The 21,110-nt window shown below is 38.3% G+C and overlaps 2 protein-coding genes and 1 long non-coding RNA gene across 3 annotated transcripts; 1 reads left to right on the forward strand and 2 right to left on the reverse strand.

Moving 5' to 3' along the window:
- Positions 1-1,617: 1,617 nt before the first annotated feature.
- Positions 1,618-5,319, reverse strand: LOC131018471 (uncharacterized). Its single transcript, XM_057947190.1, has 6 exons — positions 4,945-5,319; positions 4,738-4,875; positions 4,587-4,674; positions 2,834-4,510; positions 2,346-2,738; positions 1,618-2,240 (listed from the first exon to the last, which is right to left on the reverse strand). The coding sequence occupies exons 1-6, from the start codon at positions 5,317-5,319 to the stop codon at positions 1,618-1,620; spliced, it is 3,294 nt and encodes a 1,097-aa protein (XP_057803173.1).
- Positions 5,320-12,390: 7,071 nt separating this feature from the next.
- Positions 12,391-13,438, forward strand: LOC131018472 (CBL-interacting serine/threonine-protein kinase 12-like). Its single transcript, XM_057947191.1, has one exon. The coding sequence runs from the start codon at positions 12,391-12,393 to the stop codon at positions 13,039-13,041; it is 651 nt and encodes a 216-aa protein (XP_057803174.1). The 3' UTR covers positions 13,042-13,438.
- Positions 13,439-13,577: 139 nt separating this feature from the next.
- LOC131017906 (uncharacterized) lies at positions 13,578-18,161 on the reverse strand. Its single transcript, XR_009099920.1, has 2 exons — positions 15,708-18,161; positions 13,578-15,140 (listed from the first exon to the last, which is right to left on the reverse strand). It is a non-coding gene; the product is annotated as an uncharacterized LOC131017906 (long non-coding RNA).
- Positions 18,162-21,110: the final 2,949 nt, after the last annotated feature.

The following is a 21,110-nucleotide window of genomic DNA, read 5'->3' on the forward strand; positions in this document are numbered from 1 at the left end:
TGTGGCGAATCTCAAATCCTCCTTCCACGTCTACTACGACGACGTCCCTAGAGACGAAGACCCACCCGAGCACACCGAAGCACCATTCCGTCTGGGAGATCAAGGTTGCTCCTGTACAGGCTAATGAGATGATGAATCTGAAGCGAGCGACGGTGGTTTCTCACTCCTCCTCATCCTCTCTCTCATTCGTGTTGTGGTATTTATCGATGTCGCAGTCCTTGTTCTCCAATCCGCTATCGACGTCGGCGTACGTGCACAGAAGGCGTACGCTTCTCCAGTTGGGGATCGTCGTTTGACGAGAGGGCAATGGCTGCGAACGATCACTATATAATATCGTAAAGGCGCGTGGCGGTCGCTCTGCAAAGAGAGCGTTTGTGTCGATCATCGGCCGTGGATCCGTCGCTTGAGGGAGAAGACCGTACGGACGCCGATAAGGGGCGGCGACAGGTAAGGGAGGGGGAATTAGGGTTTGGGTTAGGGAGAACATGACATGGGAATGAGGAGAGGGGAATTTTATTATTTTTATTTTTTATTATTCTTTAAAATAGTATTTTTAGGTCCAAGTGTCATTTTCGGCGGCCACAATGTCATTTTTCGACGTCCACGTTGAAGAAAACTAATGACCGAATATAAATTAGAAGAAAACAAAAGGTTATGGATTATGATGAAATTTTAAAAAATTAGATGCAATTTCAGAATTCGTGAAAACTTTTTGAATTAATAGATAATCACCCCTCAACTTTATTTATATTTTTATATGTAATAAATATAATGTACATAGAAGCATGTGCGGATATAATTAAGTTTTCTTATATCTAAAGATATAACAATTTTTTGGAACACATTTTAGAATTATATCACTACTAGATGCTTTACTGTGATGCTAGTAATGCTCCTCCTCACTTTTTATAAAGATGAGAGATCATATTACAAATCAAAATCATCCCATTCATTAACTCAATAAAAGAAAATGATAGGGAGAGAACTCATTTTCTTTGAGAGGAAGCACACTAGGTAATTAAAATTGTATTTTAATATGGGAAGTATTTGCTACCATTCTCTAATTTTAATTAGTGTACAACACATGTTAATATGTTATGTATCTATTACATTTAGTAGAGCTGTCAAAATAGGCTGAAATTGGCCCGGCCCGCCCGTAGTTTTGGCCGGGTTGGGCTAGGATTTTTAAGGCAAAAAAAAAAACCAGGCCTCCCAGGCCCGACCCACGCGGCCCGCCAGGTCACGCGGGCCGTGGCCCGAAAAGCCCGCTGGCTTTCGGGCCTAAATTGGCTCGTCAGTTATAGGCTATTTTAAATTCATTAATCATTATTCCTCCAAGAGTCCAAGTCCAAAAAAAGTTTGTCCAAGTCGTCTGATTGCAAATTGAAATTAGGATTTAAATCCTCACTTAGTCATTTAATATTATAGTACTTACTATTAATTTTTTATTTTTTTTATCAGGAAAAAAGCAAATAAGATTAAAGAGGGGTACTGGGGGTACCAAGAAACCAGGTTCAGAGTACAGTAGAGGAGAAAAAGGAGAAAGGAAGAAGATGCAGCCACCAGGAAAAGAAGAAGAAGGAGCAGGGGAAAAAAGAAGGAACGAAAAACCAGAAGCTAACGAAAGGAGATCATCCAAGCTTTGAAATCTCTCGCTGCGGGTTTCGAGCCGAAAGCCGAGCTCCACGTCCATGTTCTTGATTTGATTTCTCTAATCAGATTGTCCTTGCTCCAAGAAGATTTGCTGAATTTGCACTCATTTCTCAGGTTCCAGATGCACCAAACCGAGCGGATCCACAGGCTTCTAAGTGTGCAAGCATCTTTCTTGTTGCCGAGATTAGAGAAAGTGTTGAAGTGCTCTTTAGCACGTGGTTGTAATGCCATCTGAACTCCGAGCCAGGAAAGCAGTTCATACCAGATTTCAGAGGTTCTTTGACATCCAAAAAATAGATGGTTTGAGTCTTCCTGTTGTGATCGGCAAAAAATGCAATCTGCTTCGACGTTCGAAATAGAAATCTGTCTTCTTATCAGATTTTCGCACGTCGCCATCCTATCTTTAAGGATTCTCCAAGCCGTAAACTTTGCCTTTTGTGTAGCTGCTGCTTTCCATATGCTTCTGAATTCCTTTCCGATGCTGGACTGAGTGTTTGATGAGAGCTCCTTACTGATCTCTTTGTAAGCAGAGTTAACGGAGAAGAAACCATTTGGGGATGGTTTCCAAATCCACCTGTCGTTCTTCCCTGAAATTAGAGGCACATTATTGATAAAAGACGTTAGTTCCTCAAGATTGGACTGCTCCCTATCCCTCAGGTCCCTCTCCCACTCCAGTTTCTATTTCCAGATGCCTTGATCCCATTCCCCCATGTCTCTAATGTATCCTCCCTTGTTGCTATTTATGCGAAAAAGTCTAGAGAACCTATCCCTCAATCTAATTTCCCCTTGCCACGCATGATGCCAAAACTTAAACAGATTACCCTCCCCAATTTTAATATCTAGATTATCTCGAAACCAACTCCCTTTCTCACCCTGACTCAAGCCCAAAACCCTCTTCCACCATCCCGCTTCCCTCACTCTACTCTTTTCAAGCCTAAAACCCTCCTCGTCCCAAAGGATATCACCCTTAGAAGCTCTCATAACTCTGACCCACAAGCTGTCTCTCTCATTAAGAAACCTCCACAACCACTTCAACATGAGTGCCTTATTGAATCTCTCAAGATCGATGAAACCCAAACCCCCCTCTTTTGGATCAGCACATAAGTCATTCCATTTAAGCCAATGGATTTTCTTTTGCCCCCCTACTCCTCCCCCCTCCCTACCCCCCACAGAAAGTTACTCAGCAAGGACTGCAAATTACGCAAGACTTTTTTTGGGAAAATGGAGAAGGATAGATGGTAAATCGGAATGGAGGTAAGGATTGAACGAATAAGGGTTGATCTCCCAGCCATCGACAGCTTCCTGTTGTTCCACTTGATGATTTTTTGTTTGATCTTCTCCTCAACAAAAGACCATTCACTCGCTCTATTAAGTCTCGAGCCGATTCTAATACCCAAATATTTTGTCGGAAGAGAATCTAATTTGCAGCCGATGACCGAAGCCAACTGCAAACAGATAGGGCTCGGGATTCCAATACCAAACAAACTGCTTTTCTCGAAGTTAACAGAAAGGCCCGAAAGCTTCTCAAGAAGAGTTAAAATGCTTTTAAAAGCCCAAGCATGTGAAACCTTACCAGAGGCAACGAACATGGTGTCGTCCGCGTATTGTAAGTGAGAGACTTTGATTTTTTCCACCCCAATTTCCACTGGTTCCAGTAACTTCTCCTTGACTGCTCTTTCGGTTAAGAGGCTTAGGCCTTCGGCAACAATTAAGTAAAGAAACGGTGAAAGTGGATCACCTTGTCTCAGACCTCTCTCCAGCTGAAATTCGCCCGACGGGCTACCGTTGATGAGCACGTTAGCTGTGGAAGATCTAAGGCAACCAGAAATCCAGTTTCTCCACCTTTGGCTAAACCTCATCTTGCCCATCATAATATCCAAAAAGCTCCAATCGACGGTGTCATAAGCCTTGGCGAAGTCGACTTTGAAAAGTAAAGTCCCTTTCTTTCTCTTCTTTGACTCGTCAATAATTTCATTTAAGACAATCACCCCGTCTAGAATGAATCTCCCTTCGATAAAAGCACTTTGGCTGTCGGAGATAATGAAATTCATTACCTGTTTCAGTCTTCCAGCGAGAACTTTCGCTAAGACCTTATACATGCAGTTGATGAGAGAGATGGGGCGATAATCCTTCAGACAAGAGGCCGAGTCCTTTTTCGGAATCAGAACAAGGAATGACGGATTGCAGCCTCTAGCTAAAGATCCATGAGAGTGAAATTCTCCCATAACTTTCATGATGTCTTCTTTTAGGATATTCCAGCACTTCTTTATGAAATGAAAGTTGAATCCGTCTGGCCCCGGGCTTTTTCCTCCATCACAACTCCACACGGCCATCTTGACCTCTTCCTCGGTGAAAGAAGCGTCAAGCTTGCTTCTCATCTCTTCAGTGATGCCCTTCTGTACAAAATCATCAGGGAGAGTAGGTTTACAACCCGATCTAATTTTGAATTGGTTTTCAAAGTGAGATCGAATTTCCTTTTTTACTTCCCCGGGATCCTCCAACCATCTGTCCTTAACATGAAGGCCTGCAATGTGATTCTTTGCTCTTCTCCCATTTATTGCTTTATGGTAAAAGCTGTTGTTGATATCTCCGTCCTTCAACCAGCGAATTTTTGCTTTTTGTGCCAAAAGATCATCTCTGTTTTTCATAAGAATGTTCAGCTTTGTCGTTGTCTCGTTTCTTTGAAGAATTTCTTCTTCATTCAGTCCCGAGGTTTCGTCGGCAATATCCCACTCTTGAAGAACTGACTTAAGTCTTGAGATGTTCTCCTCCAAGGATCCGAAGCTGACTCTGTTCCAGGACTTAAGATCCGTCTTCAACCTTTTCATTTTTTCCTTGAAAACGAAGCTGCTCCAACCTGAGATGCGGGTTTTTCCCATGAATCCTTGACGATTCTCTCAAAATCGGGATGGCTTGTCCAAGCATTGATAAACCTGAAAGTTTTTGGCCCCCAATCAATCTCTTTTGTGTCAAGAGTGATCGGACAGTGGTCCGATATCGTTCTTTGGAGACTTCTTGCCACTGAATGTGGCCACTTTGCTAACCATTTATCGTTAACTAAAAACCGATCCAACTTTGACTTACACAACCCTTGAGGTTGGTACCAAGTGTATTTTCTACCTTGAAGACGGATGTCTTTAAGGTCCTTTCCTCTGATGAAAGAGTTGAAGCTCTGAATATCTCTTGTCGAAAACTGAGTTCCTCTCCCAATTCTTTCATTTGCTGCTCTTATCGAATTGAAATCACCACCAATGCAAATACAAATATCTCTATTTTGTTCAACGACAATACCAATTTGATCCCACAGAACCACCTATCTGCAAGCGATTGAGGAGCATAAACATTTATGAGGCAAATGTCGATCTTACCTGGATTCCAGCGGCCATTGACGAAGAGTGCACCAGGAATATCCCAAGAACTTGAGCAAGAAAAATTGATAGGATTCCAAAGAGTGAGGATTCCCCCTGATCTCCCTTCGGCTTTACGAGAGACTCCGCCCACGTTATCCGAACCCCAAATAATTTTGTTGTCATAATCACCGAAAGACTCCATTTTAGTTTCCTGGATCATGCAAAAATCGATGTTCTGATTCTGAATGATTTCCCGAACTTCTCTCTTCTTAACCTTACTCCCAAGACCTCTAACATTATAGGAGAAGATCTTCATTGGGCAGCTGCATCTGTCTCCTCCTCTCTTCCCAAAAAGGTACCTCTATTTTCCAATTCAAGGGCCATCACGTCGTCTCCCAAAGGTGAGGTGAGTCCAATCGCTTTCCCAAAATCCCAAATCTTCTTGCCTTGATTCTCTGCTTCCTTCTGTTTTGAACCTTGAAGTTGCACGTCCTCCGCAGAGACATTGTGGGTCTGAGGAGTGCTTCCCTTTCCATCAAAGTTTTTCCTGATCGAGCTTCTGGATTGAGTTTTTTTATTCCTATTCTGGAGAAAACGGCTCAGACCCAACTTGAGAGAAGAATCACTCCCAATTCTTTTTTTTATGGTGTCCTGATTTCCCAAAGGGATTCGTTTTTGGAGATCCGCGAGAGGGGGTTCCGGTTTATGGGTCTGGAAAGGTACATCTGGGTTGGTTGGGTGCTGGGTCTTGGGCCCCGTCTGGCACTCTTTATGGAGTGTTGGCCTGGTTGGGCTGAATTTATCCTGGGCCGCTTCCTCGACTCTCAAAAGATTTGGGCTTGAAAATTCCGGGTCCGGCCCGAAGCTAATTTTGTTTCCAGGGAGCGTAACAACATCCACCCTGCTTTTGAGACGCGTCTCCTCGATTGTCGAGGTATCTTCAACTATTTCTGGCACTCGAGAGAATGATTCCAATGATTGTGGAACAATATCCCGCGTGCAATCTTCTTGGGGAGATAAACCGACTTGAACTTCTATTAGTGAGCAATTAGGGTTCCAGTGGATCGAGGCAGAGTTCGAATCGTCATTTGTCCGCCGTTCTGAACCATCCCCCACCTGAGCTTGTGCCGGAAGAATGAAAGAGGCGTCCACTTCTTCCTCGTCCGGCGAAATATCAGAATCTGGGTCAGAGCTTTCATCTCCGAGAATAGGATCTTTGTTTGGCAATGACTCCTGGAGTTCTGAGATAAAGATTTTGAAGTGTGCACCATTAATCTTGCAATCCACTGTTCTATTAATCGGTTCTAACCCTGTGGAGATTTGAATGAAGGCAACGTCGAGTCTATCTCTGTTCTTTGTACCTTCATGTATTTTAATCACCATCCTCATTTTCGATCCGACAGATTCAAAAAACCTTGTACCCCATGCCTGCAATGGAACCCCGTTCCATTTTGTCCAGATCGTCATTTGAAAACTCTTGTCAATGTATGACCATGGTCTAGTCCATTCGAACCAAAAATTCGCCCATTCATCGAAACCCTTGATGATCTCTTCCACCGGGGTTTGGGTGAGACTTTGAGTGAGAACAAGGTTACCTCCCAACGACGAGACTTTGAAAGCAGATGCACATTTACTATTGATCTCATCCCCGAAATCTTCCCATGCATATTCCGTTTTGACGTACCCGGTAAAAACAATCTTTAGCCACTTCAATTCTTCCTCTGAAGTTTGGTAACAAAAGACTTCATCTGCTGGGGGTTCATCATCCTTTTTAGTTCCGCCAAGAGCCTCTGCGAAGGAAATACCATTTTTCCTGATTCCGGTTAGAGAGTTGAAACTTTTGGTTTTTGGAGGCTTGAACTGTTGTTGTCCACGGTTGTGATATTCCCTTGCCTCCTTAAGCTGTTGAAACTCCTTTCTCGGTCGTTGGAATCTAGGAGTATAAGCTCTCAGCTTGTAAGTACCGAACCGGATGTTGTTCATTTCATGTAGAACACGTTCCTCGTCTTGACCCTTCTCAAATCTGACGAAGCCGAAAGGTTTGCCCCTGAGGTCCCTCTTCTTAGGGAGAAACACATCCGTCACTTTCCCTATCTCCTTGAATCTAAGCTCTAGTTGGTAAGAGGTGGTTCTTTCTGGAAAATTGTTGAAAAAGAAAGTATCAACCTCTCTTCCATGGTACCAATCTTCTGTCCGATAACCATCAAAATGGTGGGTTTGGGTGAACCTAGGGTAAATTTTTTCTGAATGCCTTGTCGGAGTTCTCTCGGGACGGGAAACATCTACCCCTCTCTTCCTTACCTCTCTCCACCCCCGCTCATTTTCTCTCGCTCCTCTCATCTTCGGTAATTACTTACTATTAAAATAATTTCTAATTTAGCTATCAACCTAAAGAATAAAGATGAACAAGAAAAGCAAAACTTACTGATTTAAACATGAATAGGTGATGAATGATGATTCACCTTTTGCTTTTCAAAAGCATTTTGTTTTAAATATAAATGCTTTTTAAACTTGCTTATCATTTATCAATATTCAAGATGGAAACGTGAATACACGATTATTGAAAATATAATAAGTTAAAATTTTACTTATAAGAATTTGGCCCGGCCCGCCCGGCGGCCCGTGCTGGGCTGGGCTGGGCTTCAATATTAGAGGCCGCTGAAATTTTGGGCCGGGTCGGTGCCTAGGCCCGTCGGGTTGGGCTACATTTAGGGTATCTGCAATGCTCGGTGTCAATTAATTGTGGGTTTGAAAACAAAATAAATAAGAACGTAAAATTTATAACATACTTTTATTTTTGTGACACGCATAATGACTAATCACCTCAATATATGATATCTCATAATACTTCAAAAATTATGTAACTAGTCAAATACTAGCTTCTCAAGTTTAAATCCAAACCTTGAAATTGCCCCAAATTAACTTAGTGTGTGCGTTGGTGTATTTCGTCCCTTAACAAATTTGGATTCAGTTAACACTAGGGATGTCAAAAAAGCCCGAAACCGACGGGTCGACCCGAATAGACCGATAAAAAAGGTGGGTTAGGGCTGAAAATTTTTAGCCCGAAAAAAATTTAGCCCGAATGGCCCGAACCGAAAATAGCCCGAGCCCGATAGGGTTGGCCCGAAAACCGAGTGGGTTGGCCCGATTAACCGAACACATTCTTAATAATTGATTTCTAAACTTTAATCTTTACTTTTTAATTTGATAATAACATTTTGATACTTGTATAATATGTTTTGATTTTTTCTAACGATTAATAATAAATATTTATCATATAAAAGTCAAAGAAAGATAGTAATTTATGTTATATCTATATACAATTTTTATCGGAAACAAAGTTAAAATTAGATATTATGTAAATTTACATTAAAATACACTAATTTTTGTATCTAAAATAAGGCGAAATATTTTGATTTAAAAAGCACGACATATTTTTATTACAATAATATGATTATCCATATAAAAAAATTATACATATAAAAAATCATAAATTTGTGGGCCCGAACGGGCTAGCCCGAAACCGAGTGGGTTAGGGTTAGGGTCGAAAAATTTTAGCCCGAAAAATAAAAAAACCGACTAGCCCGAACCGAAAATAACCCGAAACCGAATGGGTTGGCCCGAAACCGAGTGGGTTGGCCCGATTGACATCCCTAGTTAACACCTTCTAAGTCATTATATTATCGTGCATGCAGTTTCGATATTATTTTGAAACTATAAATTACTCCCTCCGTTCCACGAAGCATAACACAGTTTCCTTTTTGGTCTGTCACACGAAGCATGACACGTTTCTAAAAATGACAAAAAAATTATCCTTTATTCACATTTTCACTTTTTCATATACTACACTTAACACACAAAATACCAATTTATTAATTCTCGTGTCGAAAAGAACTGTGTCATGTTTTATGGGATGGAGGGAGTAATTAATAACATGTTTTATTTTCCCTATGGTAGCACTCCTATCACAATTGGTGGCAGTCAAGATATAGATAAGGGGTGTACATGTGTGACAGAATAAACTTGAAATGAATTATTAATAATGAAAAGTGTGAAGTGATAAGCATTAGATAACACATTTCATTATCGATCATGGTATAAATTAATAGCTATAGGTCCCCCCTATCACAATCTCAAGCTTATTTTCTTACCTGTGGCCATGCTTCCACCACCCCCTACTGTCAATCCCTTGTCTCATGTATATATGAACATTATATATGTAGGGACTTTTCCATCTCATCCAAACAAAATAAAATTTTGTAACGTTACATTTTGACTTTATATATATATACATATAAAGAAACAATATGTAACATACATATCGTCAGCACCGCTCACATTTAATTTATATTATTGTTTTTTATTTATTTTATATATTTATTTTAAAAATTATTATTGACGTCATTAATTATAAATTACATAAAAATTGAACTTTTCATTTTCATTTATTTAAAGCTGTAGGGAAAATGGTTAAATCGAGCTTTTGATTTTTCTGGACGTAGTAAAATTTATAATGTCGATTGCAATTTTTTAGGTATCAGAATAAAAATAAATTTATAAAACAAAAAGGATATTGCTAATGTAGACTAGAGTGATGCTCACGATACATACATATCATTTTTTTTATGGGGAATGGTTCAGATAAGTCAATGCATATAACATATACAAAAACCGAATCATCTTCTATCTTTAGACCGTGAAGATCTATAGTGGTTTCATCATTTTAATGAATGAATTCGTGCGCAAGAATTTAAATTTCATAAGTGGCGAAAATTTCATTCTTTAAATTCATAATGTTTGGTAGCGAATTCATACTGCTTTATCGAAAGGTATTTTATACAATAAATTTGGTTTGTACAATAACTCGTCACACAAAAACAATATAATTCTCTTTTATTGAACATTCAAGCGACACAAACTTTAATTTGCAAGTGTCCAAGTCTAGGATTCAAACTCCACCACTTCTCCTCTTTCAAGTAAATAATAATAATAATACTCCATCCGTCCATTAAAATTATTGGCACTTTGAAATGGTGCATATTATCATTTTCCAATTAAAAATTAAAAATAAAAAAATAATACTTCTTCCGTCCATTAAAATTATTGACACTTTAAAATGACGCATGTTTTAATGCAATATTTGGTGGATTTTAAGTAGTGGATAAAAGGATATCACAATGTATGAAATGAGTTGTTGAGTTTGATTTAAATGTGGACTATAAGTATTTTTTTTAAATAAATGGTATTTGTAAGGTGAAAAATAAGAATAGAATGTAAAATTATATCCTAAAAAGAAAAGCATCATACTTATAGTGGATACTCAAAATAGCAAAAATATTACTCTTTCTGTCAACGAAAAAGAGTCTTGCTTATCTTTTTCTTATCCACGAAAAGAGTTTCATTTAACTTTTTGAACCATCACATGATTCACATCATATCTTTTCTCACATATTATTAACTTCCATTTTTAATTAATAGTAATATACTTTATTCTACTTTTTTGTACTAATACTATCACTATCAATTGTAACTTTATTCTACTTACAATAATTTTAACAACTTTATTAAAATCTGTGTTCACCTTCAAACGGTGCTCTATTTCGTTGACGGAGGAGTACTACTTTATAAAATATATACTGAAAAATACTAAAAACTAAAAATTGAAATTTGGAGTTGAAAATAAAATCAAACATCCCTTTATACCCCTATATTATTCATGAAGATCTGGCAGTAGCAGCTAGCTACGATTTTTCTCATCTGAACTTAAAACAAGCCACTATTTACGTATGAAAAATGTCTAATCTTAGTAACCTTTTTAGTCCACGCGTCACTCTATATGTCTTAATTCAATCCAGAGAGGCAAAGTCGGTTTGACCAAGTTTCAAACTCCCCTTTTTGAATTCATTCTCAATTTTTAATTGTGTATATAGTGATCGACATATGCTGCTTAATAAGAATAATCGTTGATTTGATTTATTAATTGACTCAAACCTCCCTACTTCTTTGAGGCTTAATCAATGAAATTATTTGAAGTTATTGCACTACTCACCCTTGTCACTATCCAACATGCTTACACTTAACCCTGCATCAAGGGTAACTTGACTTTCTTTATTTTAGATAAAGTGTCAACCAAGGAAACATAATTAATTCACGAAGCCAAAAATATATCTCAGAGGAGATGTTAAAATGGAAAATTTTCCGACTACAAAAATGCTAGTAATATGAAGTTAATAGACAATGTTTTGGGGGTGCTTGAGCTCACTCTAGCAAATTCACCTATATTTTGCCAATAATGTTTGAATTCGATCATGTTGTAATAGAACTTGTATGATCTAAAAATATACTCTCTTCATCCCATTTAATATGCCTCCGTCATCTTGGATTGTCCCATTATAAATGATCTTTTTTTTAAAAAAAAAAAGGAAATTCTTTATCTCACAAAAAGTTATGAGTTCCACCACTTTCTATTATTTTCCTTCTTTAATCATTCTTTTTCTTAATAAATGTGTCAAAATTAAGGAGTCATGCTTAGTGGGACGGAGGGAATATTTCTTAGTGTAGAATTTGGCAAAATCCGAAAGCTCAATAAACTTATCATTGAAGTCTAAGGGCATGGCTGGTATGCATGCAGGAATGAAATGTGAATGAAATGGTGATTCCTACGTACGTCCATTCTCACTCATATGGCTGGTACGATTTCTGTAATGGGAATCGTCTTTTCCTAATGGAATGCCTATTCCAATGCATATGGGATTAGTCATTCCTCCTCTCCCCCAGGTTATTATGTATTCCAACGGATATGAGATTATTCTATAATAAAGTTTATTTTTTAATTAAATAATACTCCCTCCGTCCACGAAAGAACTTCCTATTTTTCTATTTCGGGACGTCCACGAAAGAACTTCCTACTTTTTCCTATTTTGGGACAATACCCCACCAAAGACAATTTCCACCACTCAAATAACATTAATTAAAGGGTAAAGGTGCAGATTAGTCCCTAAAGTAGACCCCCCTAGAGCGTTTAGCCCCCCACACTCGACTTTGGTGCAAATACCTCCCCTATAGTACATAAAAAATATGCAACTTAACCCACGAAGAAAACGGACGTCTAACACCGTTTCCTTGAATTTTTTTTATTTTTTTCTTTTATTTTGTAGTGGGTCCCACCACCACCTCCATTTCTCCTCCGACCACCACCACCACCACCACCTCCATTCCTCCTCCGACCACCACCACCACCACCGCCTGCAAAAAATCAGTTGCGAATTTAGGGTTCTCGATCAAAATCAGCAGCTGTATATTATCTCACATACTGCAATCGAATTGAGCTTTGAGTAAATAAGCTGTTAAACCCTCGAGATTAGAAGCTAAAATTCACTGCAAATCAATGACCGCCGCCGCCGCCGCCGGCGGCAACAACGGCACAGCCGCAAGCAAATCTCTGAAATCGCCGAAGCAGAAGGAGCTGCAGGGGCTGCTATTAGACCGGTACGACGTCGGAAAGGTCATCGGCCACGGGACCTTCGCGAAGGTGTACCACGCGAGGAACGTGAAGACAGGTGAGGGCGTGGCGATAAAGGTCACCGACAAGGAGAAGATCTTGAAAGTTGGTCTAATGGCGCAAATCAAGCGCGAGATCTCGATCCTGCGGCGCGTCCGCCACCCAAACATCGTGCAATTGTTCGAGGTGATGGCGACCAAGTCAAAGATCTTTTTCGTGATGGAGTTCGTCAAGGGCGGCGAGCTCTTCAGCAAGGTGGCCAAGGGCCGCCTCAAGGAGGAGGTGGCGCGGAAGTACTTCCAGCAGCTGATCTCCGCGGTGGCGTTCTACCACGCCCGCGGCGTCTACCACCGCGATTTGAAGCCGGAGAACATCCTCCTCGATGAGGACGACAACCTCAAGGTCTCCGACTTCGGATTGAGCGCGATTCCTGAGCAGGTGGTGGTGGTGGTGGTGGTCGGAGGAGGAATGGAGGTGGTGGTGGTGGTGGTGGTCGGAGGAGGAATGGAGGTGGTGGTGGGACCCACTACAAAATAAAAGAAAAAAATAAAAAAAATTCAAGGAAATGGTGTTAGACGTCCGTTTTCTTCGTGGGTTAAGTTGCATATTTTTTATGTACTATAGGGGAGGTATTTGCACCAAAGTCGAGTGTGGGGGGCTAAACGCTCTAGGGGGGTCTACTTTAGGGACTAATCTGCACCTTTACCCTTAATTAAAACAACACAATAAATTATTAATACTTTTTCACAATTCCCAATACACTTTACAACCTTTTCTCCACTCTCAATACACTATACAACATTTTATTAAAACCCGTGCCACTCCCTCCTAGGAAGTTCTTTCATGGACGGAGGGAGTAATAATAATAATAATAAATAGTAAAATAATATTTAGTAATTAATATAATAAAAAATAATAATTGAAAATAATAAAATATTTTTTATAATATAATAATATAATAAAATTAATAATAATAATAATAATAATAATAATAAATAATAATAAAAATAATAGTAAAAATACTAAAATAATTTTAATAAGGGTTAATTACGCCAAAAACCATGAACTTTGGGTCCATTTCCAAATTTTCCATGAACTTTTTTATTTTTATCAAATTTTCCATGAACTTAAGGGGTTGAACAATTTTTCCATGCTTTTTTGCTCCGTTGAAGCTCCGAGCTGACGTGTCGCTTACGTGGTAATACCAAGCTGACCTATCGCCTACGTTGTAATACCGAGTTGATGTGGCACGTAGTGGGGGGTCGGCAGAGCAAAGCAGAGTCGGCAGAGCTGAGTTGTAGAGTCGGGGCAGAGCTGAGTCGGGCAGAGTCGGCAGAGTTGCCTCTGGCAGCTCTGCACTCTGGCAAGGCTTAGTCAGCTCTGGAACACTTCGTCATCTTCAATTTTAGGCTCGCATCAATCCAGAATTCTCCACCGCCGCCGTCCACCGCAGACCTCGCATCATTCCAGAAATTCTTCTTCTCCCCATACCTCCACCGCCGCCGTCCACCACAAACCTCGCGCCGTTCTTCTTCTTCCCCAAACATCCATCGCCGCCGTCGACTTCTTCTCCCTCAAAAAATCTTCTTCTTCCCCAAATCTGGCGCCGCCGACCTCACACCTCACTAGGGTTTGCGCCCCCTTTCGCGCGGCGCCACCACCCGACCTCGCGCCGCCTTTCAAAAAGGTTATAAATAACCTAAGTTAACAAATAATATCATTTATACCATCTGAAATATTCTTAACATGCATGGGGTTAAAAATCACAGCATATCTTTAATCATAAATGATTCATAGAATCAAAACATAAATAACAAATCTTTTTCTTCCAAACATGTTTATGTGAGCTCAGGGAGACTCGTCATAATATATAATGTTCTTCTTTGAAAATAGATCATGTGGGCTCGGAGAGTCCTATCATGATTACATACTTTGCTTCTTGTAAGGACTCGCTGGTCCAAATATCATACTCTTCTTTCTTGGCATAAACATTAACTCTTTGCATATGTGAATCCTTCAAGCATTTCACAAGGTAATCTTTTTGCGCGCACTTTCTTGGAATAAAATAATTTACTTGAAAAAAAAAAATTTTAACGTACCTTTGTTGATCAGGCAGTGAGACGGTGAGCTGAGGGTTGCAACAATGCTTAGAAGTCTAGAGCTACTATTCTAGACTCGGAATAATTCAACTAGCGGTAGTCAGAGACACGAAAGAAAACTTGTTCTCTGATACCATTATGTCACACCCCGGTTTTACCAAGACAAAAATAAATAGAAAAATAATGGAAAAACTTAATAGAGCTGAATAAACTTGACAATTTACCCTTTTAAATGGGTTGTTTATAATTTGAAGAGATAAAATGAAAGGCATTGAGTGATGCCAATCAATTGATAATATTTAAACTCACAGGATTGCATAAGTTTAGTTTCGCGATTCTGATCATAATCAACAATAACTTCATTAATAGAAATATGAGTTAAAAAGTCTTAGCTCAACAAGATACTACTGCACCATATAATAGAAGTTCTTAGTTTAGGGAATTGAAAGACAAGATAACAAGCTAGTCATTAGCGGAAGCAAAAGACAGCGTGGAACCCTAGCCTCAACTCAACCTTGTCTGCACCAACCGATCAACCTGAAAATATTTGAAAATAATTTGGGCTGAGTACTAGTGTACTCAGTGGGCATGAGTTTTCGAAACATCTTATGAAATAGTCAAGCAGTTTATCCAATATCACAATCATGACTCAGAAGGTTTTAAAACAGAAATCTACTTCTAAGCATGACAAAACTTTTCTTATTAAGTGGCGCGCCATGTAACGTTCGATTGTTACTAGCTGCTTATGATCCCGGACCTCTAGCCACCGACGGATCGCTTTCTTTTCTCCCATTTATCAATCTCGGGATGCACCCGGTCAGATCAATAATCATAACTGTGCTTCGGAACACATCCAGACAAGCACCCTTATAACGCCTCTTAGCTTTGTTAGTACACGATGGCGATCAACCCATCGAGCCACTAACCTTGTGTACACAATCCTCATCTAACGTGTTAGGTCAAATGAGAATCTCGATCGATGCTTATGCGAGCATTAAACAATACAGAACGCACATAAGAACATTTATATTGGATAAACGAACATTTTCATGAAATATCAGAGCTTATATAACTCAAGATACATTTATGTAAAATAAAGCCCACCTTGATTGGACAAAGTCCGAAGTCAAACGTAACTCGTCTCGTAAAAGCAATGCTAATCCTCTTAGTCAATTGAGCCTACAAGATAATCTAATCTTAATAGGTCTCGTGATACTAGCCTTAGATAATAGCAAAACGAGGCTACTAAGTTCTGATTCGCTATGCCCGGATTTTAAAACTCACTTTATAAACTTGAAAATAAATTTTCAGGTAAGGGCACCAACAATACCCTTGCTTGACTTTTAACTTAAAAACAATTTAAATGCTTAAATATTTTATTGCAAAAACATATTATAACTTTATTACTTCATTATATCACATGGCATATGACGACGAAGCGCAATCTGTTGGTAAGACGCTTCCCCTCCAACCAATAGGTCAGGGGTTCGAGTCACCCTAGGAGCTAGAGTGTGAGTAGGTTTTTATCTTTCTTTGGTTGTAACAAATTTAAAAAAAATATATATCACATGGCATATAATTCACATAATTATTTGCACATAAAAATCATAAATCGCGTGAAATAATTATCTAAACATGCATAATGGGCAGGGCCGGCCCTTGCATAGGGCCAAAGGGGCAAGGGCCTAGGGCCCCCTAAATTTAGGGGGCCCCAAAATAAATACAAGTCCACTAATATTAATCTTATTAAAAAATTTAGATTATTTTTATAATATTTTTATTGCATATAGAATATTGTTGATTATAATGTGGTTATTGTCCCCTAAAAAAAAGACTATACTGGTTATTGTAACTTTAGTAGAAAGAAGTTTTTTAAAATTAAAATCAATATATTTGCATTCTACTATATCTCAAAAAAGGTTAAATGTATTAGCAATTTTATACTTTAAACATGGGGTATTCTTGAAGAGGTTATTGATAATTTTGTTCCCAAAATATTAAAAATCTACTTTATTTCTATAATTATTTGATCGTTAATTTATGATTTATTGCACTTTATAATAATGTTAATTATATATGCAACTATCTCAAGTTTGCTATAAAATTATGAAGCTTCATTTTTCAGGGGGGCTTTTTTTTTTCCTTTCGCCTAGGGCCCCCAGAATGTCAGGGCCGGCCCTGATAATGGGTAAAAATCTTTTTTTTTTTTTTTTTTTGTAATCAAAACATTTTCTAATTTCTCAAATCATTCTTACATGGTATAAACACTCATTAAGTTAATTAATCACCAAAACAAATTAAACCAACTTAAATTAAGGCCCAAGTAATAAATAATTGGCAACCTAATTCTTTAATAACTAAAGCTCAAATTTCAATTAAGAAAAGAGCCAACTTAAAAAGAATAAGCCCAGCAATTAAATCAACCCAACACTAATAAAAGACTATATGCTGAAACCCCATTAAATGAGCCCAACTGAAATAAAACCAAGCCCAAACCACTTCCCTCTCTCCTGTTCATTCTCATATGCGTCTCTCTCTCTCTCTCTCACAGAAATCGCTTTTCTCTCTCCCAAGCCGTCGTCCACCTCCAGCAAGACCGGCGGCGCTTCGCCGGCGCTCATCACCTTCACCCCCACCAGCATCTGCATCTGCCGACTCTCCCTCTCAACATCTCGCCCCACTCTCTCTGTCTCTATCCCTTCTCTCGCCATAAACAGCTGCGGTCGCCGCCCCCTTCACCTCTCCGCCGCCTCTTTTTCTCACGGCGAACGGCGAGATTCACCGTCGCCCCCTTCTCCTTGGGTCCGAACAGCAGCAGCCCATCAGCCGCTGCCGCCGCTCTCCCTGCTTCAACCCCTCCTAGCCCCGACTGAACTCACGCCATACTAACACACACAACAAGAATCAAGCGCAGCAAGATCGAAGCTGTAAAGACTGAAGTTTTATACTAAAAAATTTAAGGGTTCGTTCTTCTATGTGTTTCTTCAATTCCTTCACAAGAGTCCAGTTCAAAGTGTAAATGTCAAGGCACAAGTTTGATGGTATTGTCTATGATGATTTTAAATCAGCAGAATTTTATTCGTATATTTCTTGTTTGTTGGTTTCGTGTGTCATCAAAGTTCATTAGAACGAAAAGAATAGTGTGGGAATAATGAAGTAAAGATGGAAACTTTGGGGGTACCGTGATGTGATTATGAAGAAGATGAAGAGGGCTGAGCTCTGCTTCTGTTCTATCTGCAAGTAATATATGAACTGAATATGTATATTGGTGTTGTGAAATATAGAACAAGTCTTGTACGAAATTGAGTATGAAGATAGAACCTTGATGAGGTGAATGTTTTTTACTGCTTATGCTGCTCTTGTTTAGGCGCCTCTGTAAAGAAAAAGGGCGAAGTTTGTTTGCTTTTATTTGGAAGAAATCGAATTTTGGGAAGTATAATTGAGATGAAAGTGATGAGATTCATCTGTGGTGAAGTGTATGGGGTAGGGCTGTGGGTAATTTAAAGAAGACAAACGCAATAGATGGGGTAAAGAAGAAGGTAACGTGGATGATTTCAAATCAAAGCCTTCTGTATAATTTAATCTAGTTAGGTTGCGTTTTGCTCATTTACACTATAAAAGAGGGATAATATTATCACATTATTTTTGGAGGGATAATATTATCCCTTATTTGTAGTGTAAATGAGAAATGAGTAAGGATCAAGTAGGATATGTGGGAAAAAAGAGAAAAGATTTAAAGCGTGAAATTTTGTTTATCCTTCGTAACCAAAGAGAACGCACCTTTGGAAAATATGGGCAGATTTTTCTATCTATTTTCACACGTGATCTCTTGGTGTTGAAATCTGGGTTTCTTGGCTGATCAAGTGTGCTGCGAAAGAAAAGTTTGATATTGGGCTCTTGAAAATTTAATAGATCATGGACTATATATATATATATATATATATATATATATATATATATATATATATATATATATATAATTGGGCTCTTATAGATATAGGCCCAAATTTCTTAATCACATATTGGTGGTATCAAATAAAGGATTCAACACTAAATTTCTCATGCAACAAATAAAATATAAATAAAGATAAAATTAAACAAATAAAACGATTCTTTAACAAAGCATATAAATTAGAATCTTTAAAATCTTGCTTGAACTTTTCAAAATCTCTTTGTTGGATTGTTTTTTTTTTAAAATATATATCTCCGAGCATAGCTATTAATAATCTAAATTCAAGATTTCTACTAAAATATTCTAGAGCTAATATATAAAACTATTCACTTTCATATTGTAAAGATAAAAATTATCCACTAAGATAAAAATAATAAAAAGTGGCCAGTTTTTGTGTAAAAGTACAAAATTACCCCTAACAATAAAAATAAAAAAAGTAGCCATATTTCTCTCCCCCTCTCTTCTCTCTCTCTCTATCGTACACTCATTTGCTTTCTCTTCTCTCTCTCTCTTCTCTCCCTCTCCCTCTCCGGCTCTCCCTCTCTCTCTCGTCCTTGCCGCCGCTCCACAGTCGCCGGCCACCGCTGCACAGCGAACCACGACCACCGCGACGCACAGCGACAGCGGATCCTCTCTTCACTCTCTCTCTTCTCTCCCTCTTCCTCTCCGGCTCTCCCTCTCTCTCTCGTCCTTGCCGCCGCTCCACAGTCGCCGACCACCGCTGCACAGCGAACCACCACCACCGTGATGCACAGTGGCAGCGGATCTCTAGAGGCGGTGGAGAATTTCGACGATCTTGTCAGAAACCGATCGTCGAGGAATCCGTCGGCTGTCTCACCTTTACTAGAATCAAGATTAGATTTTTCCTTTGAAGTTGATGCATCTAAATGGCTTCTGTTAAACGACAACAAATTTACATTCTGTGTTGCAGTTTCGATCTCTCTCTATAGGGTTTCGTTTGGTCCTCTTCCTCTATAGGAGATCATTTCTTCTTCACCGAAGAATTTTCCAGCGTCTGAGGAGGATTGAAGAATTTCGATCTAATGTGATCAAAGCTGTAGTGATATTGTCGAGATTGAAGAATTTCGATCAATTTTTCATTCACAATTTCTGTTGAGATTTTTGTTTTAGCTTTGATGAATCAGAAATAGATGTGAAAAAACAGAGGAAATTTTTTTCACTGATGTATAGTTGATTTAGATACAATTAATTTTCTATTAAGCTATATATTTTAGGAATTTGCAAAACAATAATATGATAGTGATTTTGTATATTTATTTTTAATGTTCTTAAATTCACAATTAGATCTATGAATTCACGACCACATTATGAATTCACAATTGAATATTCTCGAATTGACAACCAGATCTATGAATTCACAATTTAATATTCTCATATTCACAACCAGCTCGATAAATTCACAACTTAATATTCTTGAATTCATAACCAAATTTATAAATTCACAACTAAAATTCGAATTCACAACCAAAATAAATACTAGTTTTAGTTGTGAATTCAAACTTTAAAAACTCAAATTCACAACTACTTGAATTCACAACCAAAATAAATTCTGGTTGTGAATTCACTAAAACTCAAATTCACAATCAAAATAAGTTCTAGTTTATAGTTGTGAATTCAAACTTTAAAAACTCAAATTCACAACTACTTGAATTCACAACCAAAATAAATTGTGGTTGTGAATTCACAATCAAAAAATTCTGACTATGAATTAAATTTTGGTTGTAAATTCACAACCAATAAATTCTTGTTGTGAATTCGACTGTGTAGGGTTTAGTGTTTAGAATGGGTTTACGGTTTAGGGTTTAGGGTTTAGAGTGAATTTAGGGTTTAGGATTTAGAGTGGGCTTAGGCTTGTGAATTCACAATCAAAAAATTCTTGTTGTGAGTTCGACTGTTTAAGGTTCAGGGTTTAGGGTTTATGGTTTAGAGTGAGTTTTGAGTTTAGGGTTTAGAGTGGGTTTAGGGTTTAGAGTGGATTTAGGATTTATGGTTTAGGCTTTAGAGTGGGTTTACGGTTTAGGTTTATGTTATAAGGTTTAGGGTTTAGAGTGAATTTAGGGTTTATGATTTAGAGTGGGCTTAGGCTTGTGAATTCACAATAAAAAAAATTCTTGTTGTGAGTTCGACTGTTTAAGGTTCAGGGTTTAGGGTTTATAATTCACAACTAAGGTTTACGGTTTCAGTTCAGTTTAGTTGTGAATTTACTGTTTCAGTTCAGTTGTGAATTCACAATCATAATAATTCACAACTAGGGTTTAGGTTTAGGATTTAGGGTTTAGGGTTTCAGTTCAGTTCAATTATGAATTTACTAATTAAGTTCATTTGTGAATTTACTGTTTCAGTTCAGTTGTGAATTCACAATAGTAATAATTCACAACCAGGATTTAGGTTTAGGGTTTGAGTTAAGTTCAGTTGTGAATTTACTGTTTCAGTTCAGTTGTGAATTCACAATTGTAATAATTCACAATTAGGGTTTAGGTTTAGGGTTTAGTGTTTCAGTTCAGTTCAGTTGTGAATTCACAATCGTAATAATT

Source organism: Salvia miltiorrhiza, chromosome 3 (genome assembly GCF_028751815.1).
Source record: "Salvia miltiorrhiza cultivar Shanhuang (shh) chromosome 3, IMPLAD_Smil_shh, whole genome shotgun sequence".
Lineage (NCBI taxonomy): Eukaryota > Viridiplantae > Streptophyta > Magnoliopsida > Lamiales > Lamiaceae > Salvia > Salvia miltiorrhiza.

What these genes read in the sequence shown, in the direction of transcription:
- LOC131018471 (XM_057947190.1), bottom strand. Translation starts at nt 5,319, where the DNA reads ATGAAGATCTTCTCCTATAATGTTAGAGGTCTTGGGAGTAAGGTTAAG. An exon ending in GTACCAACCTCAAGGGTTGT is followed by an intron (nt 4,675 to 4,737) that starts GTAAGTCAAAGT and finishes GGCCACATTCAG; the next exon opens with TGGCAAGAAGTCTCCAAAGA. An exon ending in CATGGGGGAATGGGATCAAG is followed by an intron (nt 2,241 to 2,345) that starts GCATCTGGAAAT and finishes CTCTAATTTCAG; the next exon opens with GGAAGAACGACAGGTGGATT.
- LOC131018472 (XM_057947191.1), top strand. Translation starts at nt 12,391, where the DNA reads ATGACCGCCGCCGCCGCCGCCGGCGGCAACAACGGCACAGCCGCAAGC.